General features: G+C 43.0%; 1 protein-coding gene across 1 annotated transcript in view; it reads left to right on the top strand.

Moving 5' to 3' along the window:
• The window catches only part of WWC3 (WWC family member 3), a 129882-nt gene extending 111095 nt beyond the window's left edge, over window positions 1-18787 (top strand). The window contains exons 15-23 of the mRNA XM_049873116.1: window positions 596-788; window positions 1952-2119; window positions 3273-3424; window positions 4993-5158; window positions 7868-8032; window positions 10727-10819; window positions 13664-13891; window positions 14417-14544; window positions 15995-18787. Coding sequence (XP_049729073.1) covers window positions 596-788; window positions 1952-2119; window positions 3273-3424; window positions 4993-5158; window positions 7868-8032; window positions 10727-10819; window positions 13664-13891; window positions 14417-14544; window positions 15995-16061 — 1360 coding nt within the window. The 3' untranslated portion in view covers window positions 16062-18787. The remainder of the gene's footprint in view (window positions 1-595; window positions 789-1951; window positions 2120-3272; window positions 3425-4992; window positions 5159-7867; window positions 8033-10726; window positions 10820-13663; window positions 13892-14416; window positions 14545-15994) is intronic.
• Window positions 18788-21128: the final 2341 nt, after the last annotated feature.

Here is a 21128-nt window from a genome sequence, read left to right as displayed (position 1 = left end):
TTTAAGCGGCTGAGGATTCACCCTGGAATTTTGCTCACTCTAAAAAAAAAAAAAAAAAAAATTTTTTTTTTTAATGCTGTCCTATCACAGTCTTCACGACTGATAGAGCTCCGCCCGTGGGCAGAGGGCCGTGCTGGGGCCCCAAACGGCAGGATGCACGGCACAGTTGGTGCCTCCATCAGGTGAACAGACCGGGGGGGGGGCGTCAGGCGGACTCAACTCACAACACACACACACACACGAGAGTGCGGAGCCTGAAGAGAGCCAAGGGGGCCACAGAAAGATCGGAACAGACAGTTTCCCACAAAGACGATGAAAAGCAGAACCCCTGAATCTATCAAAATTCTTAATTACTGACTTTTAAGTCATCTTTCTTTTTTGCAACTGATTTTTTTTCTCTGATTTCCAGAGTCACTTCCATCTCTTTGGACCTTCTCTTAGCTGAGAAAAGGGCCTTTTCCAAAAGACTTTGAAATTTGATTCACAGGCATCCAAAGAGGGAAAGATATAGGTGCACGTATGTGTGTGGCCCATGCATTTTGTCAGTCAGGTCTAGCAAGAAGTGTTACCTGCTGTTGCCTCCCTCTCATTGCAGACACGTCCGCGTCTACTTGCCACCACTCGACTCGGGCACGCCCAACACCTATTGCTCTAAGGCTCTGGAATTCCAGGCCCCGCTGGTATTTAATGAAGTTTTCAGAATTCCTGTGCATTCAAGCATGTTGACATTGAAGTCCCTTCAATTATATGTGTGTTCTGTGAATCATCAGCTGCAGGAAGAACTGCTGGTACAGCTCTCCTTCCCTTCTTTGTCTTTGGGTTGGTCTTGTCTTTCTAGCTTTCTTTTTTTTTTTCTCTCTTTCTGCCTTTCTACCTTTGTCTTTCTGTGTTTCTTTCTCTTTCATTCTTTCTTCATTTCTCTTTTTCCCTCCTTTTCTTCCCATTCTCCTCCCTTCCTCTTTCTCCCTCCCTCCTTTCCTCTTTTTTCCCTTGCTTTCTTCCTCCCTCTCGCCCTTCCTTTTTCTTCTCTTCCTCCCTTTTTCCTTTGGTGGGTTGCTTAGAAATTATAATGATGTTAAGTGGTCTCTCTAACTGGGAATATAGAAATGGAAGATAATACCCTTTATCTAGTCTGGTGTTTCATACTTTAAATATATCATCTCAATTCATACTGCAGCCCTCCCCCATGAGATGGCATCAGTTTTATTTAAAATGGATTCATTTTCAGTTGAGGGAACTAAGTAGGGTTGACAGATTTAGCAAATAGAAATATTGAGCACCCAGTTAAATTTGAATTTCAAATAAAAAATAGATAATTTTTTTAGTATAAGTATATGCCATGTAATATTTGGGACATACTTATACAAAAATAAAAAAAAATTCATTGTGTATTTGAAACTCAGATTTAACTGGATGCCCTGTGTTTTCTCCGGCAACCCTAGAACTCGGACACCGAGGGATTCAGCAGGTTGTCCCCAGGCCCACACAACCATTCCATGCCCACGCCAGGATTCAGAAGCCAAGGTGGTTTCTTCCAAAAGCCCCAGATATTGTTCCCTTGGTCATGCCACCTCAGCAGCAGAATTAGGGAGTTCAGAGCAGAGTTCACCTGGTCCTATTTTATTTCAAACATTCCAGAGAGAGCCAGTGGCTCACCAAGGGGTAGAGCCCTAACCTCAGCCCAGCACCCCAGGTCCCCCATTGTCTGCCCCTGTTCCCGCTCCAGCACAGAACTGTTCCTGATCGAGCTGACCAAGAACAAAGCAACCCAGAGCCACCCTCGTTAGTGTCCTCCTCAGTCACTTTCATTTTATTGCCCCCTCCCCTTTTATAGGAATTTTGTATTTTAGATTTTGGTTAAGATTGAAAGATGAACTTGTTATTTAAAAGACTTCAGTGTTGAGGGGAACTCATTCAATGCCTGTTCTGTCTTCCTTTAACATCCTTGCAGGGCATTGCACAGATTAACTTGGCCGACTATGAAAGTTCCAGTGAAATGCAGCTGCGCTGGTATCCCGTCCAGGTCTTCACCAGCTCCGAGCCGCAGAGGACCAGGGAGAATGAGCGTATGGAAGAACGCCTTGCACAGGAGCCTGCACACTCTATCCTCGGGAAGACAGTACGTTTCTCTGCTTTCAGGAGCCTGTCACTACTGCTTCCCTGGCTTTGAGACAGACAGTCACTAGGGGAAATAGTTTCTAAGAAGCACCTATTTAGACTTAAAGTCTTAGGATGTAATAGAGATAACGAAGTAGGGTTTCTAGGAAAATAATAAAAATGGAACATGTTTGTGAATTTGCCTACTCATCAAAATCAATACTGGCAGCACTTTCGCAGTCAGTTGGGAACAGTGTGCAGAGTAGGGAAAAAGTTGAGTTGCCCAATGTGTGCATTCCCAGTTGAAGTTGAGAAGGCAACACTCTGCCTTCTTGTTTCAGCTCTCATGCTGTCAACAAGTGTCCTTTTCACAGTCTGTTTAGTGCCATGTTTTTTGCATTTTTCTTGGTGAGTTCGCTGTTTAAAATGGCCCCCAAGTGCAGTGCTGAAGTGCTTTCTGGCATTCCTAAGAGCAAGAAGGCTGTGATTGCTTTATAGAGAAATCCCTGTGTTAGATAAACTTCATTCAGGCGTGAGTTACAGTGCTGTTGGCTGTGAGTTCAGTGGTAGTGAACCAACCATATATACTAGTAAGGTGTCTTTAAACAGAAGCATATATAAAACAAGGTTAGGTATTGATTGGTTGACGAAGATGTTGCAACCAAAAGCTCGCAGGAACCTAACCCTTTATCTCCTCTAGGAACAAGGATTCAGTATTCACTAATTCAGTGTTGCGGAGACTTTCTAGAACGTACTGTGAATAATGAGACTCAACTATCAGCATATGGCAATTTCATGATAATGTGTTTTTTAATAATTTGTTTTATTTCTTTTGTTGTCGTTGAAACTATACATAGCAGAACATACACCAGTTTAACAATTTCTGTTTGTGCAATTCATTGGCATTGAGGCCATTCTTCATCATGGTTATGTTTTTAATGCCAGTGTGTTCATGAGCACAAGTGACTTACAGTTGGTTATTTTTAAATTTGAGCCCTCTAAGAAAAGGCCAAGCTGATGTGCTCTTGACGGTGGGGGTGAGTTCGACCCCTGAAGAGCAATTGAAGATGGTGATAAATGCAGTGGGATGGTCCAGTTACTGTATGATGGTGGCTGCCCAGCTCTGCCACAACAGGCTGCTAACATTGGTTCTCCTGCATCCACTTTCTCTGCAGGATGCAGTCACAGCGCTGCTGGCGAGAACCACAGCGCAGCTGCAGGCCGTGGAGAGGGAGCTGGCTGAGGAGAGGGTGAAGCTCGAGTGCACCGAGGAGGAGATCCTCCAGGCCGAGCGGCAGGAAGGCCAGGCAGAGGCCGTGCCTGACAGGTAGACGCGGGTGGTGTCTCCTCAGAGGCCGTGCCCTACAGGTAGATGCGGGTGGCCTCTCCTCAGAGGTGTGCCTGACAGGTAGATGCGGGTGGTGTCTCCTCAGAGGCTGTGCCCTGCAGGTAGATGCGGGTGGTATCTCCTCAGAGGCCGTGCCCTACAGGTAGATGTGGGTGGTGTCTCCTCAGAGGCGTGCCTGACAGGTAGATGTGGGTGGCCTCTCCTCAGAAGCATGCCTGATAGGTAGATGCGGGTGGTGTCTCCTCGGAGGCCGTGCCCCACAGGTAGATGCGGGTGGCCTCTCCTCAGAGGCGTGCCTGACAGGTAGATGTGGGTGGTATCTCCTCGGAGGCTATGCCTGACAGGTAGATGCGGGTGGCGTCTCCTCGCTGTCTGCCTTGGTCCTCCTCCAGACAAAGGAGTGTGCACACTATTTCATCAGAAAGCTCTCTAAAAATGTGCCTGTGGAAACACTCCTCAGGCCAGTTTACCCTGCTTCCTTGGGAACAAGGCGGCCTGCGTATTAGTCAGACGTGGCTCCACCCCAAGAGCTCTGTCTCTGGGGGCAAGTTGCGTCTCTCGTCCAGGCCTCTGGAGAATGGGCCGGGCGATTCTTCAGTACCATTACCCTCTCAGGTAATGTTATACTGCCCTGGACAAGGATAATACCTCAGAATCTACGCCCTCTCCACTCTTCACCTTTTCCTTTTATTCCGGAATCTCTCATAAAGATGGGCTGTTGAGGGACTCCACCCTGCCAAGGTTGAGTAAAATAAGTCCCTTTATGGTTTTTCTTTAAACAGCTTTATTGAGATACAATTCACATACTGTACAATTCACCCATTTAAAGTAAATAGTTCAGTGATTTTTAGTGTATTCAAAGTTAAACAACCGTCTCCACGGTCAATTTTAGAACATTTTCATCACCCCAAAAAGAAACCCTGTGCCCATTAGCAGGCACTCCCTGTTTTCCCCCCAGCCCTAGACAACCACTAGTCTACTTTGTGTCTTTATGGATTTGTCTGTTCTAGCCACTTCATGTGAATGGAATCATACACTGTCCCTTTAAGTTTTACCAGAAGCAGACCTGTGTGAAATAGATGAAGGATTCAGATGGAAAAGCACCTCTAGTGAACTGGTTTCTGTCTAATCATCTCTGTGGGCACTTTCATATTGCTACTTCCACATTTTTCCACATAGAGTGCCATATTTCCAAAGCTTCCTGCTTTTTCCTAGTGTCTTTCCCTGAATTTATATTATAGAGGAGTTTGTCTTGGGGAGAAAAAGGGCATGGTAGAGGTGGAGGGTTCAAGGGTGGGGATGACCAGAAGCTGGGAGGGCTTGGATGAGGGACAGACAGACCCTCTTAGTGAAAGACCTAGTAGAGTTGTCTTCCCTAGAAAACATGAAAAACCTTTGACTTTATGAGAAAAGCAGTGTCTGTAATCATTAGAAGCAAGGTAGTTTTGTGTGCACCTCTGCTGCTGTCTGAAAGCAACAGTGAAATGAAGTCCTTGTCATGAACGTTTTATGAGTTTTTTTTTTTTTTGCAATGTCCTACCTTTTAGGAGTTGGCAAGCTGATTCAGTTGATAGTGGGTGCAGCAACTGCACCCAGACCAGCCCCCTATACCCAGAGCCCTGTTGCATTGGTGTCGAATCCATCCACGGACACACATTTGCTGGCCAGGCAGATCCTTACAGCCCCAAGCAACTTCAGCCCCCACCACGTAAGGTAAGTAGAAAACATCAAGGGAGTTTACTTAGACTCCTGACGTTTTGTGATACAACACTTGGCAGAACCCTGGTGGGAAAGTGGTGGTGTGTCCTCAAAGCCTCCATCATGAAACATTAGGGAATTGGCTAATAAGATGAACTAAAAGGAAATGGAAGCTGATACACACACACACAGGAGTAGGACCATGTGGCTTGCCTACAGACATACCCAGTGACATTGCTATGAATAAGTATTGGTATGAAATGGACAGTGCTGTTGGATTAGGGGGTGGTAGTTAAGATGGTATTTTATTGAGCTTGGAGGAAAAAAGTAAATGGCCTAATATTTGTAAAGTGCTTACAGCTGGCACAGCAGTTACTATAGAAATAATGATCAACTTTAAATTAAAAGGAAAGACTAAAAAAGGTAAATTTTTACTTCTTCATGTGCCATTTTATGATGATCCATTCACATCTTGAGGAACAAATAAGGTTTGAACGTTTCATGGGTCCCAAAGGTTGTGGACGCATGTAGTTACTTTTTTTTCCCTTTGTGACATTAAGAACAGTGAAGTGTCCTTTTCCCCTCTGTTCATCTCATCTTAGTTGTGGTCATCACCATATCTCAATGAAGAGCTCTTTCGTGTTTGCAGTGACAAACGTCTAAGGAACCCAGTGAGCTTGAAGACACTGTGTCAGTGCTCTATTGAAACTTTGATTCCCAAACTGTTCAACTCCTCAAAACATTTTACAATCATGCCCCCTGCCCTCACCCTGAAACACAAATGCTGAGGTAAATAAAAGCCACACCCTTGGCAGCTTTCCAGGCTGCATTAAAGTGTATCAGATCATGGGTAATTTTGGGGGGCCAGTCTGCCGCTAATTGCTCTCGTTCTACTTTCTAAGAGCTTTAAAAGCATTGGCCCAAATCAGAGCGAGTGGCCATGGGAGGCTAGTTCGATGTGCCCTCCACCTCCAACTTTGAATTTCTACAAATTTCAAACCTGTGGAAAAGTTGCTAGAATAATACAGTGAATACCCATATACCCTATACCTGTTGTTGTTGTTGGGTGCTGTCAAGTTGATTCTGACTCCCAGTGACCCTATAGCGACCCTATAAGCCAGAGTAGAACTGCCCCGTAGGGTTTTCTAGGCTGTAATCTTTACAGGAGCGGATTGCCAGATCATTTCTACTGAGGAGCTGCTGATGGGTTCAAACTGCCGACCTTTCTGTTAGCAGCTAAGTGCTTAATCATTGTGCCACCAGGCTCCTTACACTTCACCTAGAGTCCCCAATTGTTAATACTTTCCCACATCTACACTCTCTCTTTCTGTGTGTACGTACTAGGCCTTTATGATGCAACAATGAACAAAACAAATGGAAACCCCTGCCCTCGGGCGAGACAGGTAATAGCAATAGCCATGATACATCAGTAAAATGTAGTAATGTTTTAGATAGTCAAACTAGGTAATGGAGAATAAGATCGTAGGTAAGCAGGGTTTATGTTTTTAGAAAGAGTGGTCTTGGAAGGCCTCACTGAGAAGGTGAATTTGGACTGGAGACCTGAAGGAAGGAAGTAAGAAAGCCTGGTACAGGTCTGGAGAAGTGCATTTGGGGATAGGAAACAGCCAGTGCCCAGATGCTGACGTGGGAGGGGCCTGGTGTGGTGAGAGAACAGTGAGGAAGCCAGTGTGGCAAGAGGGGAATGAATGGAGGAGTCTCTGGAGCTGAGGGCAGAGGGAATGAAGGGGCCAGATCACAGGGCTCACTCTGGCATTTTCTCTGAGAAGCTGGTTCTGAGCCCAGGGGTAACATGATCTGACTTCAATTTTAACAATCTTCCTGGTGGCTGTGTTGAGGACAGATGGAAGGGGAAGTCTGCATGGATTCAGGAAGACCAGTGAGGAGGCTATTGCAGTAGTCCAGGCAGGAGGTGATGATGACATGGGTGAAGTGGTCAAAATCTGCCTAATTTTGAACATAGAGTCAACAGAATTTACTTTCAGATCAGCTGTGGGGTATGAGACAAAGAGTGGAGACCAGGATGACACTTAAGATTTTTGGTTGGAAGGAGCAAATGGAAAGTGGAGGTACCTATGGAGGAGGAAGTATGGGTGGAATATCAGAAACGCCGTTTTGGACACATCAAATGTGAAACGCTTCTTAGATATCCAAGTGCAAATAACAAGGAGACTGTTATTTAGTGATGGTATTAGTTTCCTAGGGCTGCTGTGACAAGGTACTACAAACTGGGTAGCTTGTAAGAGCAGAGATTTAGTTCTGGAGGCTAGGAGTCTGAAATTAGGGTATCAGCCATGTTGATTCCTTCCAAAGGCTCTGAAGGAGAATCTGTTCCACGCCTTTCTCAGCTTCTGGTGATAGCCACCAATCCTTGGTGTTTCTTGGCTTTTACACACACCACTGCAATCTCCGCCTTTGTCATTACATGGCCGTCCTTCCCGTGTCTCTGTGTCTCTCCATCTTTTTTTATAAGGATACCACTTAGATTAGATTAGGACCCACCCTACTCCAGTTTGACCTCATGTTAATGGATAATGTCTTCAAAGGCCTTATTTCCAAACAGGGTCACATTCACAGGTACTGGGCATTAGGACTTCAGTGTACCCTTTTGGGTGGGCACAATTCAATCCATAACAGTGACTGAGTTAATTTTATGGCTTGTATTATTATAGGAAAATTAATGGTAATAAATGAATTAATCTCTAGGTCGATAAGGAAACCAACACAGAAGATCTCTTCCCAGAAGAAGTTGCAAATCTTCCAAAAGAGAGGGCCAGCCGCAGAGCCCGTGGGTCTCCTTTTGTGCGGAGTAGCACAATCGTCCGTTCACAGACATTCTCACCTGGAGCACGAAGCCAATATGTTTGCAGAGTAAGTTGGAATTTCTTTGCCACCTATTTGAAACTTCTTTTTCTCCCCCCCCTCTTTTTTTTGTACTAGCTATGCTGAAAAATGTCCATATCAGCACCAGCAATACCAATCAATGACCACCATGTATGTGTGGATTTGAGATAGGTGGTGTGGTGTCACCCCATTTCCCCATATTCATGTGCATATCTAGCTCTGGTTGTCTGCAGGATTATACATTTCCCCCAGGTTTTCAGTGTTGTATATTCTCCAACTCGTGGTCAGGAAGCCGGGTAAATCATTTCTACATCAAATTAAGGAGTAGCAAGTCAAAACAGGGCATATCTTGAATTGGGTTGAGATCAGGGAAGTAAGGTCACTCTGTGTAATTAGAAGTTCTAGAGTGGAGCCCTAGCAGTGGGTAGCCAGGGTGGAATGTAGCCTCAAAGACTGAAGACACTGAGGATATGGGCTATGGAGTCACCCACATGTCAATTCACACTCCACAGGTGATGGTAGGAGATACTTGGTGGTCCTCAACCTTGGCTGCACTTTACAGTCAAATAATGTTGAGGGGCTTCAAAAAATACTGATGCCTGGGTCCTATCCCCAGAGATTTGCAATTGGTCACGGGTGGGACCTAAGTATCAGAACACTCAGAAGCTGTCAGATGATTCTAGTGTGTTGGCAGGGTTGAGAACCCTGTGCCAGGTGGAAAAGAAGACCCAACCCAGTGTAGTCATTGAACACAGGACACCGTGGTGGAGGTTGGCAGATAGTAGTAGTGTGACAATGACAGCATGGACTTCGGAAGAGGAGAGGTTTTTAAGGATAAATGTTCATGACACAGTGGCCTGGAGGGGGCCATTTGAATGGAAGAGAACTTTGACCCTTCCTGCTCTGCTGAATTCAGGTTGTTAAAGAAGGCACCTTCTCTTGAAGAGGGTTGCCAAGGATCTGGCTCCATTAGGGCCAAGCCAAAATTATCTCATCTGAGAGAATAAGACCCTCATATCCTCGAAGGAAACATTGGTAATTGTGGTTTGAAAGTCCCCAAGACCATTCTGAGGTTCAGTAATTCCCTAGAAAAGATCCACAGAACTCAGAAAACCCATTATACTCATGATTCTGGTTCATTACAACAAAAGGATACAAATTAAAATTAGTAATACAAGAGGCAAGTAAGGCAGTGTCTAGGAGACACCAGGCCCCAGCTTCTAGGTGTCCTCTCCCAGTGGAATCTGTACAGCCCTTGTTTCTCTCAGCAGTGATGTGTGACAACACACACAAAGTATTGCCAACCAGGGAAGCTCCCCTGAACCATGGTTCCCAGGATTTTTACTGGGGTTTAGTTATGCAGGCATGGCTGACTGCCTGCAGGCTTGACCTTAGTCTCTAGCCCTCCAGAGGTCCAGCTGATACTACCTGACTCAAAGATCTCCACTGTAAATCCCATTGTGGGCACAGACTATCTGGCATAGCCCAAGGCCTCTGCCATGAATCCCATTGTTGACATAGACTATCTGGCATGGCCCAAGGCCCCGAGGTAAATGAAGACACTGTTATCAGGCAGGGCATTTGAAGGGCTTAGAGGTTACCTCCCAGGGGCTGGGCAAGGGCCAAACATTTTTTTGGGCAAGGTTGATCGTTTACTGCACAGGAGTGAACCTCAGAGGGTTTGGTTGGCCAAAATTGCTACTCAGCCATGTTTGGGAGACCTACTGCTGGTCTCCCCACAGAACTGAACTCTTCCAGATTGTGGCTGCTCTGAGACGCGCTTGGTCCAGGAAACACAGGGTTGGGTCCCAGTACTCTACCCCATCACACTTTGAAAGCCATCCTCTAAGGAAGGGAGAGCAGATAACTGCCGACCCACCGAGGAGCAGACTCAAGTCTGCATATTGAGAAAAACAGGGAGAGAATCCTTTACTTGCTCCAGAGAAAGCCTCCCCCTCCTGTGGTATGTTCTAGGCTCAAAGTAAAAGCGTGCATTCACTGGCAGTGCTTTTAGAGAGCGTGTTGTTCCCTGTCTGTGGGATGGTCGTGCGGTATTTAGTCAGCCGTGCCACTGCATTTCCTGAGCGTTCGGGGTTCATTGCCACGGAACGTAAGGAAATGAAGGCGAGGACTTTGGCTTTCACACAGATGCACATTGATCCTGAAGTGAGAAATCCACCACCAAATGAAATACATAATGTCTTGGCTCCTATCAAGAAGGCATTATTTATTTTTCTTTTTCAAATCAGACCTTTTCCTTTGACTGGCAGAGCAGGGGTAGTGATGTTGGCTTGTCCTACTCATGGGAATGAGTCTGTTCTTTGGAAAGCCATTTTTATTCCAACTCTTGCCAAAGCCTGAAACGCAGCAAATAAGAGTGATGAATAAGAAGGGAAAGCACCGAGGACAGAGCTGGCTTTCATGAGCGTCCTCCGTAATATCAAATCGCAGTTGGCATTTCTAGGACCGAAATGCTACTGATGAAGTTAGCCTGATGAACAGGGAGGAGAGCCAGAGTGGGCTTTTTGTCTGTTTGTTTTCTTTTAATTGGAACTCTTGTGTAGGTTATATTTGAAATGAAACTCAAAGACTTGTTAAAAGCACCCAACATCATAAAGACATCTTAGGACCTTTAGGACCTTTGAAACGAAATGATCCGATTCAGAGGACACACGAGAGCATGAATATTGAGTTTCTGAACATCATTCTTTTTTGGTGCAGCTTTATCGTAGTGACAGCGACAGTTCAACACTGCCACGGAAGTCACCCTTTGTCCGAAACACTCTGGAAAGACGAACCCTCCGCTATAAGCAGGTGTGTATCGCATAAACGGATAACGGGTCTGCATTTTTCCTGGTAGTTATTTTTACAGACCATAAAAGGTAATACTAATTAAAAGGTAGTATTTTTATTTTCTTGTTTACTTCATAGATATAGTCTTTGAAAGCATATATAATGTCATAATGTTACCAAATATTTCTTAATTTCTGAACATAATATTATGATATAAGGTAGTTCGTGATCTTTACATTTTTAAATACAGTTATGCACCGCATAACGTCCGTTTGGGCAATGTCCAGCTGCATATATGTCCCTGGTGCCATAAGGTTATATGGAGAAATCACACTGGCTCTCCGACCTCCCGTGTGAGCCTTGAGTGTAGGCCAACAAACAAATCACTTAGCAACGTGCCGTGGGCAGTTTGCGTGCATTGCATTTGTTATTCCAATTGCCTGCCTGTGTTGCTCCGCAATTGTTTGTTGGCCTATGCACCCACAATTCAGAACGGGGAGCCCACTGACTTCGAGAGCCCGTGTGAGCGCTAAGATCAAATATGCTGTAAACACACCACTGATTTCCCCGTATAATGTTACGGGAGCACAGATGTATATGCAGTTGGACGTTGCCTGAACAGACATTCTGTGGTGCCTGACTGTATGGTTTTTGTACAACATCTAAATCACATAACATCCTATTTTACCGAATGTATCGTGGATGTTAAGTGATATATGCCTGTATAATAAATTAATAGACAATTAACCATTTTTATATAATAGAAAATCATTTTTGACAGGAGAGTGTGTATATATATATATATATCGTATTTTTATGCAAATAACGCGCGCACTCTACGTTTATTGGCCGACCGTGCCCTCTCCCTGCAAGGTAATTTTGTATGTGCTCTATGCCAGCTTTTTTTTAAACGGCAACACATAAGAAAAAATTGGCATAGCATGCTTTCACTTAAGACAATACCATGCCGGAGTGGGGTGGGGTGGGGGCACAGTTGGCAAACAAAAGTAGAACACATGCATTATTTGAGTAAAAATACAGTAGCGTAAAAATTTTGAGTATTTCAACATGTAACGTTCTTCTCATAGGCCTAGCTTCTGGTTTTCATTTCCTTTAATCTTTCATTTCCCCCACATCATGCCGGTTTACAAAATTTTGCCACTTTTAGTTTGTGCGCTAGTGCTTCCCTGTGTTTCTAGGCAAAGATCCTTTTGAATGGAAAAAACAAAATCCCCAGATTTCCATAGGGTAGTTGTACTTGGAGAAGCTGTTGACTGAGCATTAAAAGAAAATATATAATTCAGCTACAAAAGTATTTCTCAACAGAAACACTATTGACGTTTTGGACTGGGTAGTTCTTTGTTGGGGGCTGGGGACTATTTAGCAGCATCCATGGCCCCCACCCACTAGATGCTAGTAACACTCCTCACACCCCGCCCCCAAGTTGTGATAACGCAGAATGTCTCCAGCCATTTAAGTTTTATTCTGAAATAATTATAGATTCACAGAAAGGTACAAAAATAAAGCAGAGAGGACCCAGGTACCCTTTACCCAGTCCCTCCCAATGGCATCACCTTATATAACTGACGCAATAGCAAAGCTGGGAAACTGACGTTAGTACGACCACAGAGCTTATTCAGAGTTCATCAGTTTTACACCCACTCGTTTGTGGGTGTGGATAGTTGTGTACAATTTTATCACACGTGGAGATTTGTGTAACTGGTGCCGCAGTCAAGACACAGAACTATCCCATGGCCTCGACCCTTGTGCTACCTCACAGAGTCACTCTGGAGTTCATTTTTTTGGACGCCTTTCTTTTCTTTTTTTTAATTGCAGTAAATATGTATCTCCAGGCATTTTTGCCAGTGCCCCTTGGTGGGCAAAATCACCCTTGCTTGAGAACCCCTGAGCTGCTGTGAGTTCAGCAGTGCTTTTAAATGAATTTGCATTTACTCAGTTGCAACATATACTTGCATTTAAATTGTGGGTATGTGTGCAAAATAGTATTATGTGGGTATGAAAAGCATATACTGATTCAGTCCACAGAAAATGTTGCTACCATCCCCAGGGCTGTGTTTCCCATTGAGTGGGAACCGCTGCTCTAAACCCCGCATACAAAAGTCTGTTCTTATCTTAGGACTCTTTTGAATGCAGAATATTTGCTTCCATGAGGCTTATATTGGGAGGAAAGTTTTTGGCAACTTGCTTGTGTGTGATTTATTTAAACAACAAAACACTCATACCATTTGTAATACACTTTTCCTCCCATTCAGTAGACCGTTAAGATCTTTCCATGTCAGTATATATATTTTAACTTTCTACAGTGACCACATTTTATGCTGGTCTTGCAGTTTAATCAATTTCCTGCAGTTATATATTTAGGTAGGTTTTTTTTTCTGTCATAAGCCTTAGTCGGACAGCTTTTGCATGTCTACAGTTGTGCTTTCGGGCGCGAGTCTGAAACAAAATTCCTGAACCAAGGAAAATGCACATTTTCAGCTTTTAATATATTGTCAAATAGGGCTTCAGAAAGATTGAACCCATTTTAATCCTCCCAGCCCCATAAAAGAGGGCCTGTTTCTTCACACTTTTGTGAGCGCATAGATCATCGTTAAAGAAAACAATTTGCAGTTACTATCCTTGATATTGAACTAGAGATTTATATTAATCTTGACAAAATCTGTATATTTTAACATTGGGCCATGCTTAAAGAAATGCGTCCACCATAACTGTGCTTCACCTATCTCCTATTACTTATGAAAGAACCTTCTGGAAGGCCAGAGCTTGCCAGCTGTGTTGCATTGCAGCAAGTGTGCTGCATGCCTGTTGTGGGCTGTGTGTGCTCATAGCTGCTGTCCCCTGCAGTCCTGTAGGACTTCCCTGGCTGAACTCATGGCCCGCACCTCCCTCGACCTGGAGCTGGATCTCCAGGCATCAAGAACGAGGCAGAGGCAGCTGAATGAGGAGATCTGCACCCTTAGAGAACTGAGGCAACGGTTAGAAGATGCCCAGCTCCGAGGCCAGACTGACCTACCCCACTGGGTGCTTCGGGATGAGCGATTCCGGAACTTGCTGAAGGAAGCAGAGAGGCAGGTGAGAGGGGCTGGGCCTGCTTCAGCTTTCCATTGGTGTCCCAGGTGCTGACTGACCGATGGCAGTTAAGACCCTAGCTATAGATGAACTTAAGTTCTGAGGTAAGCGTCTCAGTTATCTTAAGGAGCCCAGTTTTCCCTCTCCGTGGGCCAGGAGGGTAGGGAGGAAGGGCCTAACGTTTGAGATGGCACCAAATAGATCTTGAGGCTTTGGCACTTCTGTGAGGGGGGCTGAAGGGAAGGACCCAAGGGGCGAGGGAGCAAGAGCTTCAGATCCTCCTGCAGGTGTCCTCATTCCCTCCCCACCACCCCCCGTGGTGGGAATGTTCTGGGCCCCCTGTAGCCAAGTCATGACTCCTTCTGTGAAGAAGTCCCCTGACGGAATAGATCAGGAAGTGCTTTCTCTCCTCCATGTCATAGTGTGGTTAGTTCCTTCCTGGTCTCCAAAGATGGGAGTGGATACATTCATTCTTCCTTAAAAATAAAAATGAAAAATTACCTTATTAATCAAATGTTGCTGTTACAGACAAGACAGACCAAACTTGAACACCATCAAGAGCAAGCAGCTGAGAAGATGCTGAAGAAAGCCTCCAAAGAAATCTACCAGCTGCGAGGGCAAAACCACAAACAGCCCATCCAAGTGCAGACCTTTAGGTACAGAAACGGGGAGACTGTGCTGGGCCTCACTTATGCTGAATTCTTTTGACTATAATACTTTGTTATTATAAAAAGTAACATAAGTATCTTAAAAAAAAACAAGAAGTCAAGAACAAAAAAGGAATCAACTGTAACCTGTGTCCCACAACTATGAACATTTTGATGTTTTCTTCTGATCTTTTGTCCTATGTACTACTCTTTTGTGCAAACCCTGGCCACGTAGTGGTTAAGAGCTACAGCTGCTAACCAAAAGGTCAGCCGTTCGAATCCATCAGGCGCTCCTTGAAAATCGTATGGGGCAGTTCTACTCTGTCCTGTAGGGTTGCTATGAGTCGGAATCCACTCGACGGCAACGGGTTTGGGTTTTTTTTTTCCCCCTACTGTACAGTAATATTTTATCAAGTAGATATTGTTTCCTTAACTGCTCTATTTTATAATATGCTGCTTCTTTCCAAATGTTTGCCGTTGTAAATAACACAGCGATTTATGTGTATATGTGCCACGTTTGCTTTTTGAGTAACTTTTGACTGAGGCATGATATACGTACAGCAAAGTATGCGTTTCACATGTATATAGTTCACAAACCAAACATTGCAAAAATTGAAACATTATCAGCATCCCCACGCACATGAGTAATATGTTTTTGTTTTTTATATAAGGGAAATGCAGAGTTAAACGTATACTCTTGTGTGCTGGCTTTTTTAAAATTAAGGTGAAGTTCACATAACCTAAAGGTAACTGTTTTAAAGTGAACAATTCAGTGGTGTTTAGGACACTCACAGTGTGTTGAGTAACCAGTCACCTTGATTTAGCTCGAGAACATTTTCATTACCCCAAAAGGAAATCCCATGCCCATTGGCAGTCGATCTGTTTCCCCCAATCCCCAGCCCCTGGCAACCACTAAACTATATTCTGTCTCTATGGATTTGCTGATTCTGGAATCACACAATATATGATCTTTTGTGAATGGCTTCTTTCACTCAGCGTAGTGTTTTCAAGGTTCATCAACACTGTAGCGTGAATCAGTACTGGATTTCTTTTTACGGCCAGATAATTTGTGCCTGACGTGAAGCTTTACTTTTTGTAAACCCTGAAGTTTCACGTCCCCGTCATAAAGTACTATAACTGTCTTCCTTCGATTATGATTTTGAACTCCTTCATTTGTGCATTTTCCATTTATTCATTCATTTATTAAACAAATATTTACTGAGCGCCTACGATATACCAGGCACTCTTCTCAGCACCGGAGGTAATCCATGCCCTGCCCTCGCGGGGGCATCAGAACTTAGGCTCAGATTTTGAGAATTGTATACACACCAGATGTATTGTGAGGCTTCAAATTCTATTTGTTCTCTGAATAAGAAGAGCCATGATTGATGTGAAATCCTCATGCCAGCTCTCAAAATCTTTTGATCACCTTCTAACCTGTCATTCTTTCTGATCCCAGGGAGAAGATAGCATTTTTTACCAGATCAAGGATCAACGTACTTCCTCTGCCAGCTGATGACGTTTGATATAGTGCCTTGTACACATGAAGTATTTATCTGCCTGTTCTGTTTCCATGAAGTTCTTATACTAGCTAAATTTATCTTTAAAATGTTTGTGCAAAGCTATTAATACACACATTTTGTTAAAAAAAAAAACAAAAAAACTAAACAAAAAAACGAAAAAAAACCCCACAGATATGTATACATATATATTTTATAATAGTGACGGCAACAGGGCTTGGTTTTTCCTTGTTGTGAAATTGACATCTCTGAAGACATGTTATTTTATAAACATCAGCTACCATGTTAAGAGTGTACAGTTTTCCGCTGTTGTATTTGACTTAAAGGCTGGAAGACAGAAACGAAGTGAGTGCAGGCAAATTCACTGTATCGTAATTTATTTATAGTACTTTTTTTCCTTGAAGGAAAATACTGACTTTAAGATATATTTTAAGACTGAAATTTTGTTCTTCAGTATGTGTCACGCAGTAGAACGGAGCTTGGGGGCCGACTTGGTTTCTGACACCTGAAACGCCAGCACGATGTGCTGAGTTCGTCCCTCGGGTCATTTTTGCCCATGTGCATTCATCATGTATATTGTACGCTTTCACGCTCTGTATGTTATGTTCCAGTACCAGCAGCCATGTTGTAATCGTTATCTAAATGCCATGTATGCATTGCAGAGCTCAGCCTCTTATTTGTGCTGGGCACTAACAACTTCTCCTTTCTGTGTTGCCTGATGCATCTTCCTGAGCTTCCCATGAGTCTGGAGCGGGCGCCAGAGTTTTTTGCCTACCCGTCCACATGGGCTGTCCACCGCGACCCCGCTCCTCACACGATGCCCAGCCCACCTTTTTGAGTCTGCACTATCTCATTGCAACAGACTCGGAAGGTGGCAGAGGAACACACGTTTTCAGTGAAACCATTGATGAATAGAGCACTTCAAACACAGACACAGCAACTTTTGAAGATGCTTTATTTATGGGGAAATTTGTGAGTAACTAGAATTTTCCAATCAGTCATTTATAGGAGAGTATTGGATTTAAATCTGAATGCAAATCCAAATGCTCCCCCTATACTGGAATCTACCCACTATTTCTCAAGAACTCTTAAAATTAGCTCATGAGTAAAAAAAAAATTTTATGTAATAAAAATATATCATCATTCTTTTAAAATGCTAAGTGATAGAAATATTTTCTCCGATACATATTTATTATATCTGAAATGAACTCCCCTTTAGGAGGCGTGGATGAGAAGACGAGGTGGAGCACATAAATTGTAAAAGCAAACACAACTCTCTCTTCCTGTATCTTGCTTTCCCTCCCTTTGGAAATGTCCTTTTTAATCAGGGTCTCTCTTGTCTTGTTAGTGTGTAACCTCCCCCCTTGTGTAACCAGCCTTCCTTTTTACATTTATTAAAAATAAATTTTGTAAAAGCATTTCATTGACACACGACCTATCACGGACAATGGAATTTGTCAGTGGTGGTAAGACTGAAAACTATGCTTGTCACTATTGTCATCTCTTGCTATATATTCCTGGCTCTAGTTTCGCTTTTTTTTTTTTTTTTTTGCATTTATTTGATTTGATTTGGCCAATTTTTTTGTATGCATACCCACAACAGAGGTAAAGACAAACTCATCAAGCATCAGTTCTTAACCAGAATTGCCAGTCAACAGACAGCGTTGCTGAGCAGTGAAGACAATGGCAGGAGCTCTCTATATCCCCCCAGTGGTTGACACTTTAAACAGATTTTAAGAATGTCTGTTGCTGGACTCTAGAGTGTGCAGAAGGCTAGTCAGCTATGTTTCAGGAACATGGCTCACTTGATGAGTTTCCTGCACAAATTGCCTGTGTTCTTCCTTATAGCCACTGCCACATACAGCTCTTTCTACGGGGGTTGAGGCAACTTTTCTGCCAACCCATATTAAGTAGCAATAGGGGGAAAACCCACTGTGCCAAGTGTTTTTAAATAAATTTCACTGCCCCAGTTTATGCAGACTTCTGTTTGCAGTGCCCCCCCCCCCATACCTACCCAAGGGTTTTGTTTTGTTTTGTTTAATCCCACCTTTATCCCACAAAAAAACAATACAGTCCATACTCTGGTATCAATCCAATGAGTTTGTGTGTTTGCCGCCTTTTTGTTTTACCTCTGCCCTGCATGTGTTGGCTTTTGTAGCTGAACGGGACCATAGAAAGGAAAGAAAACTAAGAGAAATGAAGGAAGACAGAGGTGTTCACCGTCCATGCTGAAAAGGGCAGATGGTCAGTGTTATGGGCTGGGCCAAGCAAGCAGGAGGGCATGAAGCACCCTAATTTGCTTCTTATTCATGGCTTGATTTTGCAACTTAGGACTGCAAACCCCCCCACCCCAAGAATATCCCACATGTCAGAAAAGAGAAGTTTTATCGTCCTAAGGATTTTTTTCATCTTATGTTTAAATTTGGTCATAAGCTGTGCTTTCTGATGAGAAAAATTCTGCCATGTTTTAGCTGCAATTCTAGTCAAGAAATTACCAGAATCCTGCCACTAAAGTTCTTTCAAAACAGCACTATGCGTAAAAGGGAATTTGGTTTTCACTTCATCTGATCACTGATTTCTCCAGCTTTGATTGGTAACCGCTGAAATCAAGAATTCTTCTGTTGTGGGAAAATGTTATAATCAGTATTCATCTCTTTGTTTTTGTCACTGTTCTCTCTAATTGTGTCATTTGTATTGTTTGAAAGTATTTCTTCTATAAAATTAAACTAACCTGCCTTAAGAACAGAGTGGACTTGTGTTTTGTTATTTAATTATGGAGGCTTTTATATATATGTAAGTATTTATTTTTTTTAATATAAAAATAGAGGGAATAATAAAATGAACCCCCATGGGCCTCTCACCCCACTTCAACATAGATGAGTCACAGCTAATCTTGTTTCGTCTACACCACCATCCGCTTCCTCCTCGCCAGTCCCGTACACCGTGTCATTTAATCTGTAAAGAATTCAGTAGGTATTGCCAAAAGGAAGGGACTAAGAAACACAATACTCCACTGGCCTTTTGTGTCAGGCTCCTTTCACGTTTCATCCATTTTGTAGCATGTATCTCAGTACTTCATTCTATTGCATAGGTATACATTTTATTAATCCGTCAGCCGATGGCCATATGGATTGCTTCCACTTTTTGCTTATCATAAATAATGCCACTATGAACATTCGTGTATAAGTTCTTATGCAGAAGTTATGTTTTTGTTTCTCTTGAATATATATCTAGGATTGGAATTGCTGCATCACGTGGTAAGTCTAGGTTTTACTTTTTGTACAACTGCCAGACCGTTCCAAAGCAGCTGTACCATTTTGCATTCCCACCAGCAGTGTATAAAGGCTCCCATTTTTCCACATCCTTGGCAACACTTATCTTTTTTTATTATAGCCATCCTAATGGGTGTGAGGAAATCCCGGTGGTATAGCTTTTAAGAACTACGGCTGCTAACCAAAAGGCCGGCAGTTCAGATCCACCAGGCGCTCCTTGGAAACTCTATGGAGCAGTTCTACTCTGTCCTTTAGGGTCGCTGTGAGTCAGAATCGACTAGACAGCAACGGGTTTGGTTTGGGTTTTAATGGGTGTGAAGGAGCCTGGGTGTTGCAAGTGGTTTGTGACCAGCTGCTAATCTAAAGGTTGTCAATTTGAACCCGCCCAGCAGCTTCTTGGGAAAAAAGGCTTGGTGAACTGCTTCCATAAAGATTATAGCCAAGAAAACCCCATGGAGCAGTTCTACTCTGTAACACATGGAGTCCCCAAGAGTCCGAATCAACTTGACAGCAATGGGTTTTCCTTAACAGGTGTGAAGTGGTATCTCGTTGCAGTTACGTCTGTGTTTTTTAATTTACAGAATCTAGATATTTCCCTCCATCCCACCCCGCCTCCGAACACGTACACCCTTGTAATTTGTTGTAGAAACAAGGTTATGTGTCACAGTCCAGACTGCTGGTTGTATATCTCTGTGGCGTGGTTTAACATGGTCCTCTGATCTTTGTTGCTGTTTAAGAGTATTAATACCAACACTACCACCAACAATACAACAACGGAAAACGGTTTGAAATTTTCGTTGAACTTATTTTAGTCCTTAAGGTATATATCACCAGGAGCATGCAGTCAAATTACTGTGTTTTAAAGGAACTTGAAATATTTCCTTTCTGTGTGGTTAAGCTACCAATCAGATACATTTCTCTTATCTTGGATTTTTTTAAATTGGTGTTTTAAATTGAATTTGGCTTTATAATTATGTAAAATAGTGACATGATGCCAAAGACAAATATACCAAAGTGTATTCAAAGGAGTCTAGGTTTTTTTTTTTTTTTTTTTTTGTCCTGCTACGGTATTCCCTCCCCTTAGAAGTGGCCATTTAAAAAAATACTGATTTTCCTTGTGTTGTTTATTTCTAATATAGGCAAGTATATAAATATAAGTGTGTGTATGTACAAATATAAGCACATATATGTGTGTACAAATGTATACACATATACATACATGTAAATATATGTGCATATACACACACATATGCAAATATGTACACATCTGTATTTGTATTCACTCTGCTTTCTTGGATAAATGGTAGCACATTAAACACACTTTTCTCCACCTTGCTTTTTTCATTTAAAAAATATCCCAGAGAATATAAACTGGTGCAACTGCTGTGAAAAAACAGTTTGGCAGTTCCTCAAAAAGTTAAACATAGAACTACACTACTGGGCATATACCCAAGAGACTTGAAAGCAGAAACTCAAACAGACGATTGTTCACCAGTGGTCTTTGCAGCACGATTCACTATAGCCAAAAAGTGGAAACAACCCAGTGTCCCATCAACAGATGAATGGACAAACAAAATGTGGTCTCTCCACACAATGGAATATCATTCAGCCATAAAGAGAAATGAAGTTCTGATACATGCTATGACATGGATGAACCTTGAAAACATGCTTACTGGAATAAGTCAGACAGGCAGATATTACATGATCCCACATATATGAAATGTCTAGAATAGGCAAATGTGTAGAGACCAAAGTTTGTTAGTGGTTGCCAGAGGCAGATGGGAGGGGGAAATGGTGGTGT

The sequence above is a fragment of the Elephas maximus genome, chromosome X (genome assembly GCF_024166365.1).
Source record: "Elephas maximus indicus isolate mEleMax1 chromosome X, mEleMax1 primary haplotype, whole genome shotgun sequence".
Classification (NCBI taxonomy): domain Eukaryota; kingdom Metazoa; phylum Chordata; class Mammalia; order Proboscidea; family Elephantidae; genus Elephas; species Elephas maximus.
The sequence above is the reverse complement of the archived record's forward strand: the minus strand, read 5'-3'. Positions and strand labels throughout refer to the sequence as shown.